General features: G+C 39.7%; 1 protein-coding gene across 1 annotated transcript in view; it reads left to right on the forward strand.

The window, feature by feature from the left end:
* Positions 1–27839, forward strand: part of LOC126234290 (transmembrane protein 18) — a 47682-nt gene that overhangs the window by 10034 nt on the left and 9809 nt on the right. The window contains exon 3 of the mRNA XM_049942977.1: positions 2593–2647. Coding sequence (XP_049798934.1) covers positions 2593–2647 — 55 coding nt within the window. The remainder of the gene's footprint in view (positions 1–2592; positions 2648–27839) is intronic.

Raw genomic sequence — 27839 nt, forward strand, 5'->3', positions numbered from 1 at the left:
GTTTTGTTAGCATCAACGATTATTTGTTTTGTATGAAAAAAGATTAGAGAATCTGTATTAAATTTTGTTATAAGAATGGAATAAAGTGTGTGAAATTTTTAGAAATGATAAATATTACTTTTGGTGAGCCTGTTATGAGTGAATCAAGAGCATACAAGTGGTATAAACATTTCAAAGCAGGTGTTAAAGGACAGCGGTTTTACAAGCATGGATGAGATTAAACATGCACAGTTAAGAGACCTATAAACTATCACGAAGAAACAGTTCCTAAAGTGTTTCGGGAATTGGAAAAAGCACTGGCATATGTGTTTATTATGTATTGGGGAATATTTTGAAGAGGATAACATTGCTGTAGATTAACAAATAAACTTCTTACTAAAAAATAAAAAATAATATTTGAATGCACCTCGTATGTCAAGCTTTTTGCTTAGAAGTCTAGAATCGGTGTACGTGTTTCGAAGGAAATTTCAGCAGTGCTTAGAATAGTTATTGCGCACATGTTTTAAGCGATATGACTTCGAATCAGGTGGATAGTGATTGAGATCGAGATTTAGTGTTCCATAAGCATCAAAGGTTTTACGTGATTTTGAAACTGTCTATAATGGTGGGTTTCCTTCCTAAATTATTCGTTTTCCTTCATCCCGATTCCAGTAAACCATGCGACTTATTTTTGCATTTCTTCCTTATGAGTCCTATTGGGTGAGGCTGACGTTTGCATAAGTTGCATCCCTTTGATTGGGACTGGTAATATTAGCTGACAGTTCTTTTTGGGACACCTCTTTAATACACGTAATAACATTAGAGACAATCAAACGCTCGTTACTCCACAAATACCTCCTCTTCTTCGTATGCTGCACATTTTCTTGCAATGCTAGATGATTATCCATCACTTCCAGATTTCGAAGTATATCAGTAAGTATAAAAAGTTAACTGACTGACACTGGTAACTAGGATCCCACAAACAGAAATGACATATACCACTTCACGCCGATCTACGCCACGAGACAGCTAACGGGCAACAGATTTTGGGCGTCCCTGTTGGCCAGAGGCAGTGTTCTTCCGAAAAAGGCCACTTCCCCCACCAAAAGCACTACTCACTCTTGAGTTTACAGACAGACTGTAGTAGCACAGGATTTCTTAAAATGGAAGAAAGTATCTATAGAGCATTAACATTATCTATTTTTATTGGTTGAAGGGTAACATTATTGACAGCTGAATGGTGCTTTCAGAGCTCACACTCGGAAGTATCTGAACTCAAGCTAGACCAAGCAGTTAGTTGGGAAAATGCTACGATAGCTACTGGAAATTGCATTATTCTTTCCTGTTTTGAGGGTCTGTACGAAACTTGCCTTCCATCCGTGAGTCAGGAAGGGAGGAGAATCTCTTTCCTGTTTCTTCCCACCACCAATAGTTTAATGCCCAGACAAGGTGGTCTTCTTTGTGTTTGCATAAAGATCACCTACAAAAAGATTTCTTGATTTCTATCATAGGGTTCAAAGCATTAATAAAATACTGATGTAGGAGTGCTCTTCGAAGCTTTATCAACATAAGAAATGTTGTGTTGGATGGTGTCCCTGGGACTTCCATATTTTTATGGACTCCTGCTGATGACATCAGTAGGGCACAAATGCTTCTCACAAACATTAGTGTGCAGATGCCAAGAAACAGCCTTTAGCTCCAGCACACAGACAACAGCACACTCTGTTGGAAGATACCTACTTAGTTATGACAGCAGGCTGGGCGAAGGAGGGGGGGGGGGGGGGTGAAGAAACATCAGTTGCCAAGTACTGATGTTTCCCCATGACAAATGCCACTGCACTTCACAGTCAGTCATTATTACCACAGTTACTCCATTGAAAGACTTGTGTATATGTTGACACAATAACAATTTCATTGTTCAGTAGGTAGTTTTTAAAAACCTCTTTGACAGAGGTAGTGAAATCTATGAAAACATACTTGTGCAGATATTTCTATGTCTATACTGGAACAATGTTAAAGAGAAAATGATATGATCTCTTCAAGAGCAGAAAAGGTCTGACGAACATTATTTCTTAATGAAGACTTTTCCGTGGGATGAACTAATCTTATTTAGAAATGCTCAGGAAAGAAGTCATACAGTTGCATTTTGGAAGACGATCTTCAGTTGCATAAAATATTGAGGAACACCCTTACTTCAGTAAGCCTTTTGAAAGAATGACATTGCAGTCTAACTAGACACATGAAGTATTTATGTGGTTTGACAGTAAATTGTACAAACACACTAATTTCAAAATGAAATTACCAACTCTGGCTGTCATCAGTCTTGAACAATGTGATTTCTGCAGTGGTGGGAATGAACCATCTGTTTTATGATCTGATGTTAGCTGATAACCCTGAAAAAGGTAATTTCATTTTGAAATTAGAATGGTTCTGCTGGACAATAAATTATCTTCAAATTCATTAAGATCTTTCGTGTTTACCACTTACATAGAAATATGATTGCTTTGCTATTCATTCAGCCTGGCTCTATTGAAGTCTTGTTATTTATTTTATGTATATATTTATATGTATGTGTAGAAACATGCATGGTATATATGTGTTGTATATTTTCAGTGTTGTTGGTGTACTTCTCAGAGAATATAAATGAAATCGCTGCTAGCAAATGGAAGTAAGTAAAATGACATTGAGTATTCTACATTTACTATAAATAAGCAGCAAAACTGACCTCAAGCTGCTAAAGTGAATCAAATTGAAAGGCTTGCACACCTGGTCAAGTTTATAGATGTCTGGAAAAATATGAATTGTCTTGTTGTGAGAGAGATTATGTGAAACAACAGATATTCTCGCAGATAAATGCTGAATCGGATGGGGGGGGGGGGGACAAAGAAATGAGACAGTTACAGGAAGGAAAGAAATATGAAACCACAGAATACACAATGATGATAGAGAGAGGGGGGGCGGGGGTAGAGTATAGTGTGGCAGAGGGAACATGAGTGCATTTATTCTTGTAGTATTACATTCTAGAATTGTGTTTCTGACACTGACTAGGTAACAGCTTGGCAGTTGATGTTAATATGAACTCCATTATGGACAGGCTTCATCCTGCATAAAAACCGTCCTGATTCAATTTCTCCATTGTTTCTAGAAATCAGACGAAATAAATATCTGGAGTGTTCCTTCTTCAAGACCGTGATAAAGTTAGTTTTCAGAATGATTTAATTTTTAATTTCTAATTGCGTATTATAGGACATTAGACCTCTATGTTCCTGCCTGTCTTTCAACCTAACTGAATAGAATAGTTTAGGTGTTGCTCAAGTAAACTCCTTAAATTGGATGATTGAAAAGTTTTTACTAAAAAGGAAAAAAAAGAAATTACTTCATTTTTAATCAAATAAAATTTAGATTTCAGTAGAGTTTCCTTTTTCTACAAGAAAAATGATGTAGCATTTTCCAAGACTTTTCAGTTCCTCACAGAAATAATTTTTATTTAAATCAGGAAAATATCGCCTGAAGAATTGAGTGAATGCTTGGACAATGGTACATTTTGGAAATCCTTAAGGACCAATATGCCAAAGACTTTTTAGTTGCCTTTTACTGCTTTTGGGGGTCAAAAATAAGTATTTTTTATTTCCTTCTTTCTTCATCCATTTAACTATATTTACTGTTTTCCAATTTAAATGCTATAAATATTTAAGTCACAAGACTACACCATCAGGTACAAAAATTTGAGAATTGAAATATGTCCACTATGGTAAAGATGGTACGACAAGTTGAAAAAGAGAGAGAGGGATATATATACGTGTGTATGATAAACCCCTTCCCTCAAAAATATTTATCTATCAGGCCTCCTCTGTGTTACCACAGATGACGTGTCACTGATCTCATTTTTACTAAGATTGCAGTACGTGTAAGGCGCTTGCTTCCACCGCCCTGAGTGGAATGCATAAGTTCTAATAAATGTTCACCAACATACAGTCTTCTATTGTTGTTCTCCCCTGTGCAGAAAACAGCATGTAGGTCATGAATCAGTTATCTTGAGGCTGTAAGAAACTCTTAGCGAGGAACTGTTATTTTAGAAATAATTAAGTTTCCAATCAGTTTGTTTACACGGGATGCCACTAGCTTTTTAGTAGCAGAATATGAGAAACTGCATAATTACATTCCACTTTAGAGTCACAAATAATTTCTATTCTTCAACAAATTAATGAACTGCGTATTTCCATATTACTATCACACTATTCTCAACTATATGTGCAACTAACCAAACGTTAATAATAAAGTTGTAACCTGATGCCAGCTGTGGCAGACAGCATGTCTGTCCTCCAGCACTGCTGAACCAGCTCTAATCTTGCAGCCAAACCACTTCACGCGCCACTAAAGTTAGACGCAATCTGAGGATCACTGAAGTGCATTGTTGTCCTTTTCATTTAACAATTGTTTATAATTTTGCTGGTTGTTAATACTTGTGAAATAATGGAATGATAACATGTTATTGAGACATGCACTGAATATGAAATGCAAGTAAATATGCTGTTTACTTTGTATAATATTAATAACAGAAGATTATCTTTTTGGCATGCAACTTCCGAATGCACCAGCCAATCATGGAGGAGGACCACAGTTTAGGTGGTCTTTCTCACAATACCCATACTGAACAAACCCCCTGTCATCAGTACCTCACACCACATTACATCATCTTGCCACTGCTGCCTTCTCAATTTTCTAAGAAGAGCTTCTTGTAGCCAAATAAGATGGCTGTAAAGCCAGAAATATTTCATATCCTCCTCCTCCTCCTCCTCCTCCTCCTCCTCAGATTTCCAGAAATTGGGATGTTCCCACAGACAACAATCAAATTTGGAAATAAATACATTTTTACTCAAATTTTTATAAAGTTTTCAGTTATCATCTCTCAAGAGCCATACCATTCTACTATATTTGTAGCTTGTTATTGTTTTCCAAAACTTGAATCTACTCTTTATTTTTTCATTCTCAGTTTGTTAATCAACTTGTATAATCATAGGCTACATTATTTTGTGGTTAGAAAAAACTAATAAATTTGTATACCACCTTATATCCCAAAATCATTAATCATTAGTTACACTTTCAATACTAATTACATCAGTCTTTAAATAGTAAATATTTTCAAAGTAGCATCATTCTGTGACTTTATGTTGTTGACAGTCTTTTGTCAATTTACAGTCTGTCATTTCTGCTAGAATACTCTACAACAGTCCATTAACTCCTAACCAAGTTTCAGCCATAAATTTTTATACTGCTGTCATACTACTACCAGCACACTGCCGTCCATTAAATTCAACAAAGTATTTCTCATAAGAAGTTAAAACTACTATATCACTACTATTGATGCATTGCTGTCCTTTCAATTCAATGAAACCTTCTAAACACTTTTCCTCATCATTATGTCAGCACCATGTCATTCTGCACTTATTTATATGAATGCGTCATACAAATAAAATGAACACAACCCCTGTACAATTCACGAATACTTGGAGATGGAAGAACATTACACTCACACTTTTCACCAGAACATAAGTAAGCAGCCCACAACAGCAAACCATATTGATGATTCTGTTGTCTATGATGTGGTCTTGCATTGTGAAATACCAGACTTTCCAAAGTGATGTTGAGTTCAACAACTGTCACTCCATTCTCCCATCTCCAACCTCAGCAAACAGCAGCAGTAAGATTCCATGAAACAATACAAAATGCATTAAATTAGTTTCCTAATAATTTTAAACAAATTTTTAAATAAGCATGTTTCCATACATTATTACAATGTGAATACATAATATACAGTGCTTTGTTTTGATTTTTGGAGTTACAAACAATGCCAATGTTCACATCGTACTACAACAGTGATTCATCAATGTTTTTGTTTTCGACACAGATGTAGCTACGTACAGCTGGGGCATAGCCCTTCGCACTCTTTTAAGAGCTCTGTACTTACACCATATGTTACTGACCAACTTTGCTAATGACTCGTGCCGCTAGCCGGCATCACCTGCTATGCTCTTTAAATCTTAACTACAGAGGCTTACAATTGTGATTCACAGATACATTGAGAGAACATTTTTAGAATCTTGCTTCAAGCAAAATACACAAGCACTCATTTACCAAATAGTTTGCTTCATTCCACTGTATGAGGTATCATTCCTTCTACACTTGTGTGTCATTGTTGCTACAAAAAGCACTAGTGGAACTCTATTCATGTGATGACTTTTCTGTTTTCTACTGACTTTTATAAACGAGCATTATGTGACTTTGTAATAGTAGGAGCTAATTAACTTATTCTTAGCGTGACCTTTACTCCTTATTCCTTTCATATATAGGACCAGTGTGTGTTTGACTCTCTGCCCTTCATATTACATGGCCTTCTATTTAAACCTTATTTGTTACGTTTATGTCTTTTATGAGATTTCCATGTCAGAGATGTGTCCTATGTCGACAATATATCTACTTCCTTTTACTTCATAGAATAGTTGGCAGAAACCACTTTGCCCATAAGTACTACTTAATGGCTAACTTACCTGCCGCCTTTTGCTTTTCTTCCCTCCCTCTTCATAAATGATCAGCTGACCTTCAGGAGCCATTGTTTTGCTTTCCTGTTGTTAAATTATTTTCAGACATAAGGTCTCTGTATCAAGATCATAAACATTTAAAAATTGTTCCACTACATACTGTATCCCCCACTGCACACTGTACACCTCGCAGCATTGTTCCCGATCCTGGAGAAACATCAATCTACTGCTTCAGAAATTTTGACTGGAGCTGTATGCCAGTGCTGGTGGATCCTTTCATACTGGTGGTGTTTTCACTATGATGAACGTTGAAGTAATCCATCCCATTGAAGATTCACTGTTGTTGAGTGGACCTTCAAATTCCTCGATTGAGAAGTCCTCATCGCTGATCTGCACCTCAAGACTGTAGTAGGGCTTCATATGGAAGACTTGGACAGTGTCTACATGCTTATGTCTTCTTGAACGGTTATAATCCTCAGGTTTGTATGTGATGTCCAACAAGTGATGGAGAATATGATACAACCAGATTTTATTAACTTTATGAACAGTGCTTTATTAACTTTTCTAAGAATCCAACTTTCCACACAGGCATAAAAATCCATATCAAGCCTGCAGGGCTGTATTTCACTGGCCAGTGCTTGTTGTTGTAGTGCTCGTGATCTTTCTCCTGGGCATCCAGAGTGCATATACTAGCCATCTGTTTTGCTTCTTCAGTCTTGGTGACGAGGTGTTTCACATATTTCTTCAGAGTATTGCCCACTTGGAACAGGAACCGTGTATCCATTGTCACTTCGGCCTCACCAGAAAGGCCTGTGTGAAGCCTGTAGTGTCTCGCTTTGCTGTGTTGTATACAAAGGCCATGAGGGACAATATTGTATTCTAGTCTCTCAGTTAGACATCAGCATAAATTCAGAACATACTGCTCACCTCTTATTAAAGTGTACTATGAATACGTTCATCTGTGGGAGGTAGATAGAGCCCTGCAAGCACACTTTCTGTACGCGACTGCAGTGTGTGTGACAGAGCACGAATACACATTGCAAGTTTTGGCAGAAATTGTGAAGATGACTGACGCTGCCTATGACTGAGTGAGCAGTTATCAACAGCGATGCAGATGTCGCGCTTGTCCACAGTCACGTGGACATCATGCACTCAACACTCACTTGCTATGAATTTGCAGTGTGCACCGCATGCACAGTGTGCTCCATTACACCAGAGTTAGGCTGTATTTATGTGACTAACAAATAACACCTACTGATAGAAATTATTGTTCATTATTAGTGAATAACGAGTGAAATATTTATTCAAAATTTATTGTTGTAGGAGAGTTCTTGTAGAATGTAAATACTTTTGGATTAATCGAGACCGCTCACCAAAAGTAGAAGCGTCAAATTGAAGATAAGCACACAAAAGAAAGAAAACTTGCTAGCCCACACACACACACACACACACACACACACACACACACACACACACACAGAAAGAAAGAGGGGGGGGGGACTGTGCCCCTACAGTGTGCCAATGCTGTTTTATGGCAGGTAGAGTAGTTTTCACAATCAGCGACTGCCTGCCTAAAATAGCGTTGGTACTGTTATTTTAGCTGACTCCGTAAAGGTGTGTGTGTGTGTGTGTGTGTGTGTGTGTGTGTGTGTGTGACTGCAACTCGGTACTTCTGTTTTTCGGTGGGTGGTCTCCTTCAATCTAAAAGTACATTCAAAACATTATTTATGTGAATAAAAGCAATTATTCATCACCTATGAATAAAAAAAGACCTCATGAGTAATAGATGAATTTGAAACTTCCTGGCAGATTAAAACTGTGTGCCCGACCGAGACTCGAACCCGGGACCTTTGCCTTTCGCGGGCAAGTGCTCTACCAACTGAACTACCGAAGCACGACTCACGCCCGGTACTCACAGCTTTACTTCTGCCAGTATCTCGTCTCCTACCTTCCAAACTTTACAGAAGCTCTCCTGCGAACCTTGCAGAACTAGCACTCCTGAAAGAAAGGATATTGTGGAGACATGGCTTAGCCACAGCCTGGGGGATGTTTCCAGAATGAGATTTTCACTCTGCAGCGGAGTGTGCGCTGATATGAAACTTCCTGGCAGATTCGCAGGAGAGCTTCTGTAAAGTTTGGAAGGTAGGAGACGAGATACTGGCAGAAGTAAAGCTGTGAGTACCGGGCGTGAGTCGTGCTTCGGTAGCTCAGTTGGTAGAGCACTTGCCTGCGAAAGGCAAAGGTCCCGAGTTCGAGTCTCGGTCGGGCACACAGTTTTAATCTGCCAGGAAGTTTCATATCAGCGCACACTCCGCTGCAGAGTGAAAATCTCATTCTGTATCTGACCCCAGGAATGTGTCAATAAAGTTTCCCCTTCCTGGGACAATGAATTCACGGCGTTCTTATTTCAATTTCCAGGAGTGTAGTTTTCTGAACGACTGTTTTCAAACACACAATCAGGAGGTTTATTTGGGTTTCAAAGATATGTCATTGTGACTTATTAAACAAAATGTGTTGTACATTGTCAAAGAGGATATTGGTCTGTTATATCTCCTGAAATCATGTTTATTTAAGGTTAATGATATAAAACTTTGAAATCTCAATTTTCTTTGCCAAAAACTGAGAAATCATCTACTCCCCTGTATTCCTGTTGTGATTGCAATTTGGCTTCAACTCCCAGTTTGTTCTTGTGGTTTTCTGTTAAGGTTTTTGGCATTGATCTTGCATAAAATTTTTGATAGCCTAGCTTTTGTGCAATGATTTGATGTAATAAACTTCATTGAATTTGTGGAAAACCAAACAAGAGCTCTATCATTGTGAATCAATAGTTTTCTTGAATTTCTCATTGACCTTCACAACCAGTTCATCAGTCACAATGCTTGATTGTCCACTTCACTCTTCATTGTGAACATTAGTTCATCCACTTTGAAACCTAATGCACCATCGGTGATTGTTATTTCCGTATGCTTCACAAAGATGTTGATAAGTTCGAATCGGTGAATGGTTTTTTGTCAATGAAAACCTTATTACTGGCCGCATTTCACAACTCTTGATATTTTCAATTTTGGGGCACATTTTAAACTTTTGTTATGAAATAACAGGAAATGACATGAACCAAGTGTTGGCACGGGTGAATGCTGGCTGAACAGACAAATGCTCGGACAGCAGTATTGCTGCGCTAGTCCCACCCATCGTCACTGCATGCCAAAACGTAACCTGCTTTCTGGATAGTCCTTGTATGAGAACATTCCAAGAAAATTTTTCACAACATGAATGTGCCAAGAAGTCAGAATACACAAGTGATGTTATTTTTGTATATCAGAATGGACGCCATTTTGATTCACTAGGTGTCCCAAGAGTTTTATTTCTTGTGTGCCAGAGGCACTTATTCAAATACGGGCAGAGACATGCAGTCCGAACATGCTTCTATACAGCTGGCAAGTGGCTTAGATGTCCATCAAATGTATTCAAAAACATAAAAAATGTGATCCAGACGGAAGAGGTGACTGGTGCATTGCACGATCCAAATGGCATAACTTTGAACTCATAGATGCCATCAGGAGCTACAAAGAAAGTCTCTTACCTGTCAATCTTGGTTTGCCAATAGTTGCAGGTTCATAGTTGATAAATACTTTGTTCCCCTCAAGCAGTCTATGGTGTCATCATTCCATGATTTTGTTCATTTGTCAGTAGTTGATGCAGAAATTTCATATGCCATCTTTTTTCACAAGAGCCACAGGAGAAGTGTCTTCTCCACTTCCTCCCTGATTCTCCATTGTTCATCCATTGTTCAGCAGGTGAACAATGCATAAAATTTGTTATAGCCTAGTTTCTATGCAATGATTTGATGCAATAAACTTGCTAGGTAATTGATGAATTGGCGCATGACCACTAGTGTTGTTACGGTGTATTACCATGGGCCATTTGGGCTGTCATCTCTGTGCTCTGAATTTGAAAGTACCTGAAAATTGGTACATAATGGCTGACATGTGCCAGCGTTGTTCCTCAGTCAGGCCCAATGCTATTGGCAGTTCAATAGCATCTTCCTTCCTTGTGTTTTCTTTAATGGTGGCACAACACAATTATTTGTTGATGTCATTCAGCAGTTCTTCCTGAACAGCTTCGGCTATCCTATGCACATGCCACCTTACCCAGATACAATATTTATGATTGTCACTAGCACGTAGATTTCCTTTGTGAGCCTTAGTAGCTTTTGTAATCAATAAAAGCTTCACATTTAAATTGAGCATCAAGCTTGACAACTGGACTGTGTCTTGTTCATGACAGCAGGCTGAAGGATTTTCATCGGCTTCTCCTCCATAGGTGATCACTTCACTTAGTTTTCCTGAATCCGGCAGCTAGGCAAGCAAAATCAACAAAAGCTTCACAGTTTAATCGAGCATTGCTAAGTGAGCAATTGATACATCTGTATGACAGCAGAGAACAGCTATGGCATGTTGGAGAGCAACCTCGTCCAAGGTACAGCCACAGGTTTTGTCCCATAGGTTGACTATAATCATCTGCAGCTGACTGGTGGGAACAGGACTAGTGTGATGCTATACATCTGGCAGCTTAGTAGTCATTGAAAACGCATCTTCTCTCTCTGTGTTACTGTATAGCACATCCAGGTCATCAACCATGGAAACATACCATTGTGTTGTACTCAGTCTTCAAAATTTGTGTGCTTCTGAGGGGTTGTACTTGCATTTGTCAGGCTCTGGGTTGTCATTTGACAGTTGCAGCATATGTCTGACCTGGCCTAGTCCATTCTTTCTGGCATGCTCGAATAGTGGCGTAGATTGGTGGTAAAGATAAATGCACCTCTTCTTCAACATTCTCTACTACCTCTTGACATAGGGGGTCGACATTCTTGATAGCTAGCTTTTGCTTAATAGGCTCGACAGTTCTGGCTGCCATAATATGGTGTCTCTCTCCTCTTGCAACCTGGCATACGAGAGATGCGAGGTGACAGTGGTCATACACAACTTCCTTAGGGATCATATTTGGGAGCTGGTCATACCTCCTTTGTCTGACTCTTTTTCTGTTGCATGTCCTCTATGATAAGGCACCACTTGATGATTTCCTCAGTTGTAGTGACAGTCTTTACAAGAAGAGCTCGGTACATGCCTTCTGTGACTCCATCAAGTGTAATGTTTTGTCAGCTTCTGTCGTGTGTATTCACAGTGGAGCATAGGGCCAAAGCATTCTGTATGTAGGACTGACACTTCCCCTTTATGTTTTTCCACTAAGCAGACTTGCTGCTGATTATCACTAAATGTTTTCTTCAGTTCAGCTTGGAATTCAGCCCAGATATTGAACTTCTCTTCATTGTTCTCGAGCCAGCCCTGGGGTGTGCTGTCCAGGTAGGAGTACACATTTAACAAACACATCATATCATCTAACCTGTCATACCTGGCCACTCGGTCAAAACCATTCAGCCATTTTGTCAGGTACTGTACAGCATCGCCAGAAAACATTGATGGATATGTTGTGTGCAGATGTCTTACTGCTGTTTGGAATTCCATTGGCCCTCATGAATATACACACTGCGGGGACAATGTACTGTTTGTATTCTGGTTCCTGTCTGTGTAAGCGACAGCTTGTATGTTGTCTAATTGAAGCCACAGTGATGTACCGTATTTACTCGAATCTGAGCTGCACGTTTTTTCCGGTTTTTGTAATCCAAAAAACCGCCTGCGGCTTAGAATCGAGTGCAAAGTAACCCGAAGTTCTGAAAAATGTTGGTAGGTGCCGCCACAACTAACTTCTGCCGTCGAATATATGTAGCGCTACACAGGCATGCTTTGCAGGCACAAAGATAAATACTGGCGCCAAAACCTCTGAGTCAGTAAATAAATTAAAAAAAAAAAAAAATCGCTGTAAGACGAGCTTTTTTCTCCGCCCCGAGTTTTGACCACTGCATTTTCATACATTATCCAACGGAGTAAATACAAATTCCGTATTGTTCATCTTCGAATGTAGCAACATTTCAATGTACTACCAAAATCCGACTGGCAAGACTGTCAAGACGGCCAACTCTTACGTTCTGAATTTTTTCCTACCTGTGAGAAGAGATGATTGCTGGCAGGAACTTTTATGAATTGTGAATCATATGCAGTATTCTCTTCACCATAAGAAAAATATGAATATAAACATTTTGCCATGTATTCTTTCGTGTTTGCTGCTATCTCATTTAAATCCTGTCTGCCTAATAAACTACGAAACTAGAGTGAGACAACAGCAAACGCGGAAGAATAAACATATTATGTCATGTTTATATTCGTATTATTCTTATGCCTAATAGTGATACAGTCAGAAATGTAGCACGACAACTGACTAGATTTTTAAATCTATGATGACTCTAATTTCTGTGCAGAATGTAATGTACTAAAGAGGCGTCTGCAAAGATTTTCAAACGAAGAAAAGTTTTCGCTAAACTCTCATTCAGAACATCTTCTATCATACGTAGTTTATTATTTGGTTTTTGTTGATCATTATCAAAGAAAGCAGCAGTGTAAGTAACAACAAATAGCAGTCTCTTGCCATTGTTTCGCTAATGAGATGATTCCTCTGTTTTTTTATTTATTTTTTAATTGTAAGCGGCGGTACCGGGCACAAAAGCAAGCCATGCCGCGAGCGGCGACAGGCCATAAATACTCATTATCAGAAAGCGACAAACAATGCATGGCACAATACAGTAATGCATTTTTAGCTTAGAGTGATGTAAACACCTATAACAAAGAGAACGGCACTTATCAAAGCAAAGAAAAATAAGCAGTCAATTCAAACCAGACGAAGCACGTGAAAAAGGAAGGGTACCCGTATAAATATGGATGGAGCGCCTGATGCATAGCAATGGCTACCTGGTAAAGCTTAACTGCTAAGCTTACGACTCGAACCAAACTACTGTAGCTGTATCGTCATTCATTCGACCTAATTTATATGTCATATTATAATGGACCAACTTTGTTTCGATTTGGAGGTGCGGCTTAGATTCGGGAAATTTTTATTTTCCTTGATTTAGAGTCTCATTTTTCAGGTGCGGCTTAGATTCGAATGCAGCTTAGATTCGAGTAAATATGGTAGTTGTTTCGAATACCTGGTGTCTCCACCAAAGAAAGTCACATTGTAACCAGATTAAAATCTAAATCTGAAAACAGTCATCAGTCTAGTACAACACTTAGCACTGTAAGAATATTTATTATGAACATTGACATACAGGCAGCACTGAACTCCTGTATGGAGAATGCTGCTATTTACATAAACATAGAAGATTCCAGAATATACAAAAATTACAATTGTAAGAAACTTTGAGAACATTCCAGAAACTATAAATACTAAATGACAAGTAATTTTTAGTGGTTGGGTTTGAACTGGCAACCGTCAGCATTTAGCCACTGATGCTATTACACCACGCTGCATGTTACACAGTTCATGGCACTACAGAATATATCAGTGCCCTGGACATTCATGTCTCAGTGTATTAGGTTTTTGAGGGCAAAGATTGGCAAAAGTCTTAATACTTTCTTAGGACCCAGTTGCTGAGTATATTAACAAGAGAGACTCCCCATCACACCCCCTCTGATTTAGTGGTAAGGTGGCCCTGTGGATAGCCCATCAAACAATGAACACGGATCAAACATGAAAACAGGAAGAAAGTGTACTGGACTGTGAAAAAAGAAGCAAAATCAAAACAGTGAATGACCCAAGCTAAAGATGTGCAACATCGAACATAACTGAGTAGCCATGTTGTCATTGTTATGTGGTCACGGTTTTGAACTGCAAAAGTGGAGATCTGTGTCCAAATCTCTCTCATGCCCTGTAATTTTTTTTCCAGAAAATTATGAACTGTCTGTCTGGTTATTGATGTGTCTGTTCACTGTATTCAAATGTTTGTGTCGTGGTGTAATGTCTATTTGCAACAGCAAGGTGTGAGGAAGTGTCCTGCAGACGTATGACTCTTATTTGTTGTACACAAGTGCCATACATTGACTCTTGCATTCCATTTTGTAAGTTTTGACTCTTGAATTCTTTGTTGTGACATAGTTCACACCCATTTGCTTGTTGTTTTCATTCCAGTGAGAAGTCTGTGCAGCCTCTTGCCTACTTTCACTATTCAACACATTTACTTGCAACAGTAAATATATTACACCATATGACTCATAGTATATAACCAATTTATTGTATGACAATTGGTAAAACTACAGTAGGAGAACATACACCTCAATGACCGGATGGAAAGCTCATAATTTTGTGGGAAGAAAATGAGGCACAAGGGAGATTTGACCACAGATCTCTTCCATTTCGCAGTCCAACACCATCACCCCACAACTACACCAGCATGATACTTGCAATTCACTCATTGTTGCACATCTTGAGGTTGTAACGTTCGCTGTTTTGATTTTGCCTCTTTCCCCCCCCCCCCCCCCCCCCCCACACACACACACACACACACACACACACACAGATCAGCACACCTTCTTCCTGTTTTCATGCTTGATGTGCATTCAGTTTTGATGGGCTTCCCACTGAGACATTGTACAACTAAATCTAAGGGGGGGGGGGGGGGGGGGGGCACATTGGAACTGACTCTCTGGTACACCAAACAGGCTGTTTGAATTCTCCCATGGAATGTAGGAGATGGGAATCTGCTATCAAACATATCCTCACATCTCACGAACTTCATGCACTAGACGTCTGTTATACAGTCTTCCCACTTATTTTTGTTATTTTTATGTAGTATAATTGTTTACTTACTTATTTATTACATTTTATTTAGATTATCCATCCCTCCCCTCCACCCCAACCCCAACCCCAACCCCACTCCCCTTCACCTAACCTTGCCTTTCCCCTCCCCCTCTTCCTCCCCCCTCCACCCACATCTGGTCCTCCACCCTCTCCCTGTCTGCACTCCTCTCCTCCCCTCCCCCTTCCTCTTCCTTCTCTCTCTCTCTCTCTCTCTCTCTCTCTCTCTCTCTCTCTCTCTGTGTGTGTGTGTGTGTGTGTGTGTGTGTGTGTGTGTGTGTTGTAATAGGTACCACATAGTAAATGGCATAAGGTTCATAACCAGAAATAAGTAAATAATTCTTAATTGCCTAAATACAGCAGGGCAGATGATGCAGACAACAGCAATTTTCAAGCATATAGAAATTATATGCTCAGAGACCAGAATTCTACATCCAGGCAATCTAAAGATCACTGCTCCTTTTCAGTGTACTATTTTTGACATCCTACTCTCTGATGTCTCCCTCTCCATCTTTGTTTCATACAGTCCTCACAGCAGATAGAGTCCTTAAGTATGAATGATATGCCATTCGTGTCTGACCTTATCAACATATCCCTCTTTACTTCCTGAAGAACTAATAGACACTAAAGTTAGAATTAATGTTTCCACTTTTAAATGCACTCTTTACTTCCTGAAGAACTAATAGACGGACTGGATCAGATTCTGAATGTGGCTCTCCAGCAGGGATACGACTTCCTCAAATCCTGCCCTGAAATGAGATCCATCCTTCATGAAATCCTCCCCACTCCACCTAGAGTGTCTTTCCGCCGTCCACCTAACCTTCGTAACCTCTTAGTTCATCCCCATGAAATCCCCAAACCACCTTCCCTACCCTCTGGCTCCTACCCTTGTAACCGCCCCCGGTGTAAAACCTGTCCCATGCACCCTCCCACCACCACCTACTCCAGTCCTGTAACCCGGAAGGTGTACACGATCAAAGGCAGAGCCACGTGTGAAAGCACTCACATGATTTACCAACTGACCTGCCTACACTGAAGCCTTCTATGTGGGAATGACCAGCAACAAACTGTCCATTCGCATGAATGGACACAGGCAGACAGTGTTTGTTGGTAATGAGGATCACCCTGTGGCTAAACATGCCTTGGTGCACGGCCAGCACATCTTGGCACAGTGTTACACCGTCCAGGTTATCTGGATACTTCCCACTAACACCAACCTGTCAGAACTCCGGAGGTGGGAACTTGCCCTTCAGCATATCCTCTCTTCTCGCTATCCGCCAGGCCTCAATCTCCGCTAATCTCTAATTTCTATTTGCCGCCGCTCGTACCTCACCTGTCTTTCAACATCACCTTTGCCTCTGTACTTCCGCCTCGACTGACATCTCTGCCCAAACTCTTTGCCTTTACAAATGTCTGCTTGTGTCTGTGTGTATGCGGATGGATATGTGTGTGTGTGCGCGAGTGTATACCCGTCCATTTTTCCCCCTAAGGTAAGTCTTTCCGCTCCTGGGATTGGAATGACTCCTTACCCTCTCCCTTAAAACCCACCTCCTTTCATCTTTCCCTCTCCTTCCCTCTTTCCTGACGAAGCAACCGTTTGTTGCGAAAGCTAGAATTTTGTGTGTATATTTGTGTTTGTTTGTGTGTCTATCGACCTGCCAGCGCTTTTGTTTGGTAAGTCTCATCATCTTTCTTTTTAGATATAATAGACACTAAAGTTAGAATTAATGTTTCCACTTTTAAATGCATGTCAGAAGTGCTGGAATTTTGCCTCCTGGAGTACTGGCCAGCCCTTCTATCTCTCTAATTTTATAGCTTTGTCCAGTGAATTTTCGTTTTAAGGTAATTAATTTAATCTTAGCCTGTTAAAGTCATCATCATGTAGGAAGGCAACCCAATTTTCAGTCATTTTGTACATCCCCTCCATTAATCACTGGCAACCGATAAGATTCATTCTTTTTCCAAGTGGCTAACCACGAGTTACGGCTAGACGGCGAGAGTCTCTCTCCTGTGTGCTGTACTGTTGCCATAGTTTGCGACAACCAAATTATTCATTCAGCTATTGATGTTCTTTTTTCTTGTAGAAATAGAGCTGTGAATATGAATCTGTAAAAGTTTTAGTGCGATTAAAAAATGTCAGGTGGCAGCAGTAAGTGTGAAGTGCTCCACAAGCAAATGAAGGGGAGTATTTATCACATGTATAACTTTTTCAAAAGTGAATTTGAAAGTGGGACTCCTACAGTTGACATTTCAAGACACAAGAACAGACTGCAGAAGCATGTGTTGCCAGCAAGAGAACTGTGAAGAGCATTGTAAATGAAAGTGTCAGAGCTGTAGGAATCTTGGGACTTCATATTGCATGGAAAGTATCAGAATCACAAGAACCCTGTAACACCAGTTAATGGTTTCGACAGCCATGTCTTAAAGTGCTCCATGTGAATGGTGAATACACATCATCACAGAGCTTGTTACAGTTATGCATGAGAACATGGGCTTCATAAGTAAGTGCTTCATCAGTGTAAAGAATTTTAAAAGAGATTGGTTTCAAATATGCTATAGAGACAGTTTTAGTTGAAAGAAGTGTTATAGATGCAGCACAAACCACATCTATTATAAAGACACATGATACAAGAGAAGGAAGTAGTTCTACAATGTATTACCTTTATGAAACATGGGCGAATCGGAATCATTCCAGGAAGATCTGCTGAAAAATGAGTGATGATACTGGTAGTTTTACAGTTCCGATAGGAATAGGTTCTCAGATAATTATTCTGCATGCTGACTTTTCTTCTTATTTTGTTCTTGAGAGCAAACTTAGATTTAGGTGGAAGAAAAACAGCAGTGACTACCATTCAGAAATCCACGCTTTCAGTTTCGTGAAGTGTTTCACTGAACAATTCTTGGCGTATCTTCCTTCAAAGACAATCACTGTAATGTACCAGGCCATTTATCATTCAGCTGTTACAAAGAAAACACCAAACACAAACACCAGGAAAGCAGATATTTTGCCCTGGCTTAAAAATAAAAATATTTCCCACAGTATCAACCAGACTCTTGCAGCTTGTTAATTTATTCAAGCCACATTGCAGAATGTGCAAACTTTACTTTCTTGCACGTGAATGTGGTCACACAGTTTTGCATTTACCGACATATCACTCTTAGTATAATCCCATGGAATTAATTTGGGCACAGATTAAATGCTATATGGGGTTTAGGGGAAACTTCAAGATAACAGGCACTGAATTGAGGGGGAGTATTTACCACATGTATAACTTTTTCAAAAGTGAATTTGAATGTGGGACTCCTACTGTTGACATTTCAAGGCCCAAGAACAGACTGCAGGAGCATGTTCAACATATTGTCCAAGGAGAAGTTACCGGTAAGCTTTTCCCAGTGTTTTGTATGCTCTAATAACTTACAAGAATGCTGCTGGATAAATTCATCAAAACTCCAATATTTTCACAGGTAAATCAATGTCATTTCCACCGAGCGGGGTGGCGCAGTGGTTAGACACTGGACTCGCATTCGGGAGGACGACGGTTCAATCCCGCGTCCGGCCATCCTGATTTAGGTTTTCCGTGATTTCCCTAAATCACTCCAGGCAAATGCCGGGATGGTTCCTCTGAAAGGGCACGGCCGACATCCTTCCCAATCCTTCCCTAATCCGATGAGACCGATGACCACGCTGTCTGGTCTCCTTCCCCCAAACCAACCAACCAACCAATGTCATTTCCAAGCCACAAATTGGAAAATGCTCTAAAATGACAGGGACAGTTACTTGTCGATATACTAGTGATTTCCAGTGTAATCGGCCAGCAGTCCTTCAAGTTACTCACAGAAGAGTGTTAATTGTTTGCTTGTTTAATGCATTATAAATTTGGTCTCTCATAGTAATCACAGTAATGTCAAATGAGTAAATTTAGACTCATAATGCCCATTGACAGTGAAAAATTTGACAACACACTAATCATTTTTATGATAGTCTTCTACATTAGTTCTTTACATTAGTATTTCCTAGCAGTAATTCTTTTTTATGATTACAGTTAACTACAGCCAAACACAACCCTATATATGTCTTGCACTTTTAAAAATACTATGGAGTAGAAGCAGCTGTCAAGCAAATATAATGATTTCTGTTTGTGTTTGGAAGTTAATTTTGTTGTGTATTACATGTTTACATCTTATAAGACAGTTCAAATAACAGTAAATGACAGTTACTGCAAACAGTTTGAATGACCTTGTCATTAGATAGTTGTCATTTTGAGAAACGAGTTCTTGATGTCTTCACAAAGCTGTGTCAGCTGTTCTATGTCACATGGATTAAAGCTGTGGAACAGTGGATGCAGTATCATCAAGACATGAAGTAAGATGTTACTCGTGACAACTTGCTGAAATTGGTGTGTGTAAAATTTATTATTTCCTTTGTAGATCTGAACGTATGATATGATGTTCTGTAAACAAAAGAACCTGATTGTTGTCCACAGCAACACAGTTCATCAACTAGGACTTTGTGTACTCCCTCTCTGCTGCCAGGCATGTGCAGAGCTCATCCCCTCCACACTTCGCTACCACTCCGCTTCTATGCGTGGAAGTGTCATCCTATGTGACACGGCCTATAGTGTGTTAAAAATACAAAGAGTAACAATTTCCAACATGACAGCATGTATTGGCAAGATATTGTCAGTGAAGAATCAGAGATGATGAATAAAGACCTCAGAGAAGAGGTCATGTAAAATAATAACAACAAAGAATTTTAGAACAAATCTGACATAAGTTGAATCAGCATCTCCCAGCGACGTATCCTCAAAAGTCAGATGTTTGCAGCTAATGACAGTGAAAATTCACCTCAGTTCGCATTAAAATAAGGCAAAAATTAATTCTATGAATTGTCAACCAGACTTCCCAGAGAATACTAGCAGAACATAGAGCAGCCAAAAAAAAAATTGTCCACCCCACCGAGAAGGAGGGTTCCAAGCATTTAGTTCCAGGAATTCTCTGGTACTCTGACTGCGCATATGTTTCTCTGACCACAATTGCGATAAAATCCTCTGCGAAAACCTCAGTCTCAGTGTTTGCTACATGCCTGTGTTATAGATGCCTGTTGAGCCTAAACAGTAATTAGTAGGTAATCACTAGGGCACCTACAGCACACAATTTGTAATAAGTTCATTCAAATTTCAGGGACACACATTACCTAGCTTCTTATGGGAAAGTAATGGTTTATCCTTCTTAAGCTGCAGATGGGGAGTGTGGCTATCAGAGGGTACTAACACACAATCAACAAAGAGAGACGGAGTTGGCAGTCATTCTGAGGAAAATTAATTGTAAGATTTGTGTTAAGAGAGTAATAGGCCACAAGTTTGCCATAATTTGTATATAGTAAGGGAGAGAAAAGGCACTTTACATAGGTCTCCTTTTTTCTATATTCACAGAGATTTGGAAGTAATTGCTTGGTTTGTGAAAAAAGTCAGTTGTCTTCATAACAGCACTCTGCTAATTTTTGTAACTACAACACAACAAATGTCTAAACTTTTAGGCGGCAAAAATTTAGGAAACCAGGCTGAAGTAGCTGAAAATTCATAACATCCTTACTTTGAAAAAGGTTTAGTTAACTAGTATTATGTAACACACATTGACTCCAAAGGAACAATGGGGGGAGGATACTGTTTTAACATTCAGTGTCCCTGCACTAATAGCGAATTAGTCTGTTAAAAACATTCCGGAACTTTGTCCACAAAATTTTTCTACATTTACATTTTACTTATTATGCATGGTCTCCCTCAGAATAACCCACTCCACAACTGATACGCCATTTCTACTTGTGGAAGTACTCTTGGTACATCTCTTGCTGGATCGCGCGAAGTGTCATCTACATATCTTTTTTTAAAATCTCATCTTCCATTGCAAATCTTCATCCTTTTGATGGGGTTTTCAACTTTGGAAATAGCAAAAGGTCTGCAGGGGCCAGGTCAGGAGAGTAGTCAGGATGAGGCAGCACAGTGATTTCATTTTTTGTGCAACAGTCATGCACCAACAAAGATGAATGTGTAGGTACATTATTGTGATGCAAGAGCCATGAATTGTCTCACCACATTTCAGGCCATTTCCTTCTTACATATATTGTTTTTTCAGGCATCACAGAATGTCCTGATAGTACCATCAATTAACAGCTTGTCCCTGTGACAAGAATTCATGGTGAACTAATCCTTCAAATCCAAAGAAACCTATCTGCATGGCTTTGACATTTGACCTGACCTGGCAAGCTTGTTTAGGCCTTGGAGAACGTTTCCTGACCCATTGTGAAGACTGAGCCTTGATCTTAACATAATAACTGTGGACCCACATCTCATCACCTGTTATGATTCTCTTAAGGAACACCCCGTTCTCATTTGTGCGATCCAAAACCTCTTCACAGAGTGCAAGGTGAAGGTCTTTCTGGTCTTGGCTCATGAGCCATGGGATGAACTTGGCTACAACAGTATGCATTCCAAGATGCTGTGTCAGGATTTCATGACATGTTACATTCTTCTGCAGTCTCAAAGACTGTATTTGACTAGAACTCGCAGTTTCATTGACATTCCCAATATGAGCATAATCGGTAGATTTCAAATGGCATCCTGAATGAGGGTCATCTTTAACTTCCATCTGGCTATTTTTAAACAATGTGAATCATACGTAACACTGAGTATGGTTTAAGCACTCATCACCGTAGGCTTCCTGCATCATTTGGTGTGTCTTGGTAAAGGTTTTCTTGAGGTTCACGCAAAGTTTATTGCAGACACATTGTTCCTCTAGCTCTGCCATCTTGAAATTTGCAAACTGTGTGCACTAAATTCTACTCGATACAACACTGAACAATAACTAACAGACATACAACAATGAAACTTCTGGCAGTTACACATTAAACATAGGTGTGTGCAGGGATGCCAACTACATTTCTCTCCAACACTCCATTGACACAAAATTACGAATGCTGTGGAATTTTTTGAACAGATCTCTTATGTTAATTCCCCCGTTATACTGCAATCATCGGTGGAGACTTTAATCATTCAACAGTCAATTGAGAAAATTAGAGTTTTGTTAGTGGTGGCCATGATAAAACATCCTGTGAAACATTACTAAATACCTTCTCAGAGAACTACCTAGGACAGATAGTTTGGAACCCCACTCATAGTGGAAATATATTAGATCTAATGACAACAAATAGACTTGACCTCTTTGAGGATATCCACATTGAAACTGTTATCAGTGACCGTGATGCGGTTGTGGCAGTAATGATTATGAAAGTACAAAGGACAACTAAAACAATCGGAAAGATATATATGTTTAGTAAACTAGATTTAAAAAATCAGTAGTGTCATATCTCAGTGAGGAACTTGAAAATTTCAGCGCAGGGCAGGAGGATGTTGAGGAACTATGGCTCAAGTTTAAAAGAATAATTGGCCATGCACTGGAAAAATATCTAACCAGTAGAAAAGTTCAAAATGGGAGGGAACATCCATGGTATACAGTCATTATAAAGAAACTTCTAAAGAAACAGAGACTACTACATAATAGCTGTAAAACAAAGCATAGGGCTATAGATAGAAAGATGCTGAATGAAATGTGTTTGGCTGTCAAGAGAGTTATGTGTGAAGCCTTTATGACTACTGTAGCAGAATATTGCCAAATGATACTTCACAAAACCCAAAGAAACTCTGGTGTTAAGTAAAGGCTGTTAGTGGCACCAAAGTTAAGTGTTCAGTCCCTAGCAAATGAGAAGAGAACTTATAGATCTTGTAATTAAATTTTCCCTAAACATTTAAGTCTCATCTTTGTCCACAATGATGGAAGCAGAAGAAATGATCAAAGTTTGTGCCACAGCCAGGACTCAAACCCGGGTCTTCTTGCTTCCCAGGCAGAAATGCTAACCATTACACCACTGCAGCACAATAGTCAACATTGCTGCACGATTACTTGAGTTAAGTGCCCTCCCCAACACAAACTTCAATTCAAATATTCAGCTTATTTTCCCCCTTACATTGTCACTATTGCCCTGGCATGCCTCCCTCAACCCAAATTCTCACTGCCGCCCCAGTCTACTTTAAAATCTGCCTTACACATGAACATAATTGCCAAGGCCTGCTGTCTTCTGGAATAGCACCTCAGATCGAACATAAATGGGGGATCCAGCCTCAAATCCAGTGGTAGGTACTTAAACAGATGAAATGACACAACTTCAGAGACTTTAGTGGTCTCATACAGATATGATATTTTGTATAAGTGCCTACACCTAGATTTCAGACATGCTCCTCCATTTATGATCAATGCTGAGATGGTATTCCAGAACATGGAGAGCCCTGGCAATTGTGTTCATGTCCAAGGGGGAATTTAAAGTAGACTGGGGTGGCAGTGAGAATTTGGGCTGAGGAGGGAGGCGCACCAGGTTAATCCGTGCAGTTGTGTGAACCACTTTGCCAAGGTGGTTTAATGGCTAATGCACCTGCCAAGTAAGCAGGAGACCCAGGTTTAGTTCCTGGCCTTTGTCCAAATTTTTACTCGCTGCTTCAGTCTGTATGCATAAAATCATACCTATATGAGACCAGTAAATTCTCTGAAGTTGTGTCATGTCATTTGTAGATCTTGACAAGATTTCAATGTGGTGCAAAGATTGGCAACTTGTTTTCAATGTTCAAAAATGTAAAAGTGTGCACTTGGCAAACAGGAAAACATATTATCCAATGACTATAATATCAGTGAGTCACAGCTGGAATCAGCTAATTTGTACAAACACCTGGGTGTAAGACTTTGTAGGTATATGAAATGGAATGATCACACAGGCTTAGTTGGGGGTAGAGCAGGTGCTAGACTTCGTGGAATTGGTAGAATACTGGAGTAGTGCAATTACTCAGCAAAGGAGATTGCTTAAAAATCACTCATCCGACTGGTTCTAGAATATTGCTCAGTTGGGTGGAACCCATACCAAATAGGACTAACAGGGTAGATTGGAACACATACAGAGAAGGACAGCATGTAGGGTCACAGGTTTGTTTGACATGTGGCAAAGTGACACAGAGGTATCAAAAAAACCGAACTGGCAGATTCTTGAAGATGGACATAAACAATCCCAAGAAAATCTACTTACAAAGTTTCAAGAACCAGCTTTAAACGATGACTCTAGGAGCATACTACAACACCTGACATATCACACATGTAGGGCTTGTGAGGATAAAATTAGAACAGGGCTTCCCAACCTTTTCAGCTGGCGGACCCCTTCTTCAGTTGAAAATCCATGGCGGACCCCTAGTCAGTCAAGAGCACAGTAACTTTAAATTTTAGAGCGAAACCCATGCAAACTGAAAGCTTCTTAATGCAAGTGCTGTGTTCCAAATGACCCCCCCCCCCCCCTCCAAGTATCAATAGTCTTTGGTTTAGAGATGAATGAAAACAACTTGAAATTAACGATCCAATTTGAATTCCCACTGTATCCAGACACTTACTAGTGGATTTACTCCCTTTGTTCAACACACTATAGCCTGATTAAAATTACTTGGTAATTGACATCTCACACATTGGAGCTGCCTTCCTCCAAGAGCATTCAAGGTCACGTCCAAACTGTTCGCTGTTGACAAGCTCCCGCTTGTGGTCTGTTCACTTTCACTGTTTGGCTACTGTTGTGTAAGGAGCATGCATATTTTGTAACAGTCGTGTGTGTGTGTGGGGGGGGGGGGGGGGGGTTTTGTGAAATCCGAAGAAAAATGTTCAAATGTATGTAAAGTCTGTGGGAGTCAAAAATCGACTTATTAGGTACTGCACTGAAAAAGCAAGTTTAACATTTAATGATGCCTGGGGCCGCATACGTGCCAGGGAGCGCTGTGATTGGTTAACAAAACTCGCTCCGCGCATGCATAAAAGGTTTCAGCGCATCTAGCATCGTGAGCCGGCGCACAAATGACCCCCGTATTGTTGCCAAACGTCGATCAGAGAAACCGCATTCTCCGGCACTAAACTGTGTATGCGTTCTCACTTAGGAACCGCAAAGGCTGCTTGGGAATACGACCTGAAGTAAAAGTACACGTTTTTCAGGTGAAAAAAAAATAGTTATAAATTTGATTTTAACATTTTTTTTCAATAATTTTACTCATTATTTTACACGATTTGGTGAAAGGTGGCCGCGGACCCCCTAGAAAGAGCTGGCGGACCCCTAATAACTGATAGGATGTAGATTCTGCCATGTGCTTCACAGTGAATTGCAGAGTATAGATGTAGATGTAGATATAGAATCCGTGTATACCAAATCCTATGAGGTGCTTTAAATGCCAAAATTTTGGACTGTCAAGGGGGTAAAACTGTGTGAAATATGTATGGATCAAAGTCACATAAAGCAAAGTAATTGTCTGCATTTCCATAAATTCTCAGCCTTTGGAGCAGGGCTCCAGTTGTGTCTTATCACAGCTGCGCCTTGTACCAGTAACTACCTGAGCATGTTAAACATTTGCTTTGATGAAATATTGCAAGACTTAATGCAGTATAATCTGGCAGCAAAACTGAGAAATGTATTTGTGAGAACTGGCATATTTATACAGAGAGAAAAATTCAGTAAATGGAGCAGATGAGAATCCCCTATGATGAGGATATGAAAGCCTTCAAGGCAGTGCAATTGCCTGTCAGCATTTGTCACTCCCTTTTGCAAGAAGAAGTCATAAAGACTTGTTGCTGAAAGCAGTTCCTCGGCACAAGCTCAAAAATCTAAGTTTGGCATGAATACAAATAATTGTAGCTGTACTGGTAAAATGAAAACTGCCTCTGATCCTTCAATTGTTCCAAAGCCACTGCACAGTTCAGCAAATTCTCCCAGACAAGTACAAGAAGTAAAGAGAAAACTTCAGCAAAAATCTGACCAATGCTTAAAATAAAAGCACAATAAAACCATTGAATCACTAAGCAGTTCTTCTGTCAGATGATGGAAGCAATGTTGTAGACATTGATATCATCACAGTTAAATAAAAATTCTTACTGCTATTTCTGCTATTATCTTCTGCCCATCACCATGACAGAAATAAAGGGGTAAAGGGTACCCTGACTATTTTTGGTGGCTCTCAGAATTAAGTGGAATTTGAAAGATCTCATAACTTCCATGGAGGAGCTCAAACTACGTGCACAGAAATAGCCACTGTGTCTGCCTCTGCAAGGCACACAGTTGAAAATAAATATGTTATGTCCTTGTGCTATAGGAGGTTATGTCCTTCACAGCAAGTTTGACCTTACTAGTAACATAGATAAAGGGGGGTGTAGCCTTATTCAGTGATGGTATATCTTGTATGTCTCGCTCACTGTCAACTTGCAAGCAGTTACTGTTGTTATCCACATGCTGCTGGAAATTGCCATATGCAGTGTGTACAAGGTACCGTAATTTTGTGCCAGCAGTGTGTTGGAGCGAAATGCGTTTGATGGCACTGCACATGCCTGTGTTTAATGTGTAACTGCCAGAGGTTTCATTGCTGTACATCTGTTAGTTATTGTTCAGTGCTTATTGAGTAGAACGTTGTGTCACACAGTTTGTGAATTTCGAGATGGCAGTATTAGAGGAGCAATACTTCTGTATTAAATTTTGCGTGAAACTCAAGAAAACCTTGACCAAGACACACCAAATGAAGCAGGAAGCCTGCGGTGATGAGTGCTTAATACGTACTGAGTGTTACGAATGAATTACACTGTTTAAAAATGGCCAGACGGCAATTAAAGATGGCTCTCATGCAGGATGCCCTTCAACATCTACCGATGATGCTTATGTGAGTAACGTCAACGAAATTCTGCTAGCCAGTCGAAGACTACTGTCCCAGAGATTACAGAAGAATGTATCATTTCAGTTGGATCATGTCATGAAATCCTGACACAGCATCTTGGAATGCATTGTGTTGTCGACAAGTTCATCCCATGGCTCATGAGCCAAAATCAGAAGGACGTTCACCTCACAATCTGCGAAGAGCTTTTGGATCTCGCAAATGAGAATAACATGTTTCTTAAGAGAATCATAACTGGTGATAAGACATAGGTGTGCAATTATTATGATGAGACCAAGGTTCAGTCTTCACAATTGGTTGGGAAAGGTTCTACAAGACCAAAAAAAAAGCTCATCTGGTCAGGTCAAATGTCAGAGCCATGGTGATAGTTTTCGTTGACTCTGAAGGATTAGTTCATCATGAATTCAAGCTGCAGTGATAAATTGTTAATCGATGGTATTATCAAGATGTGTTGTAATGCCTGTGAGAAAATGTGAGAAGGAAATGGCCTGAAATGTGGTGAGACAATTCTTGGCTCTTGCATCGCAACATGCACCCACACATATGAATGTGTTGGTGCGTGACTATAGCATAAAAAACAAAATCACTGTGCTACCTCATCCTCTGTGTTCTCCAGACCTTGTCCCTGCAGACTTTCTTTTATTTTCGAAATTGAAAATGCCATTAAAAGACAAAGATTTGCAATGGTAGACGAGATAAAAGAAAATTCCCAAATGGCACTTAGTGCGATCCAGCAAGAAATGTACCAAAACTTCTTCCAGAAGTGGAAGTGGCATTGGGAGCGGTGTATCAG

This window comes from Schistocerca nitens, chromosome 2, assembly GCF_023898315.1.
Source record: "Schistocerca nitens isolate TAMUIC-IGC-003100 chromosome 2, iqSchNite1.1, whole genome shotgun sequence".
NCBI classification, from domain to species: domain Eukaryota; kingdom Metazoa; phylum Arthropoda; class Insecta; order Orthoptera; family Acrididae; genus Schistocerca; species Schistocerca nitens.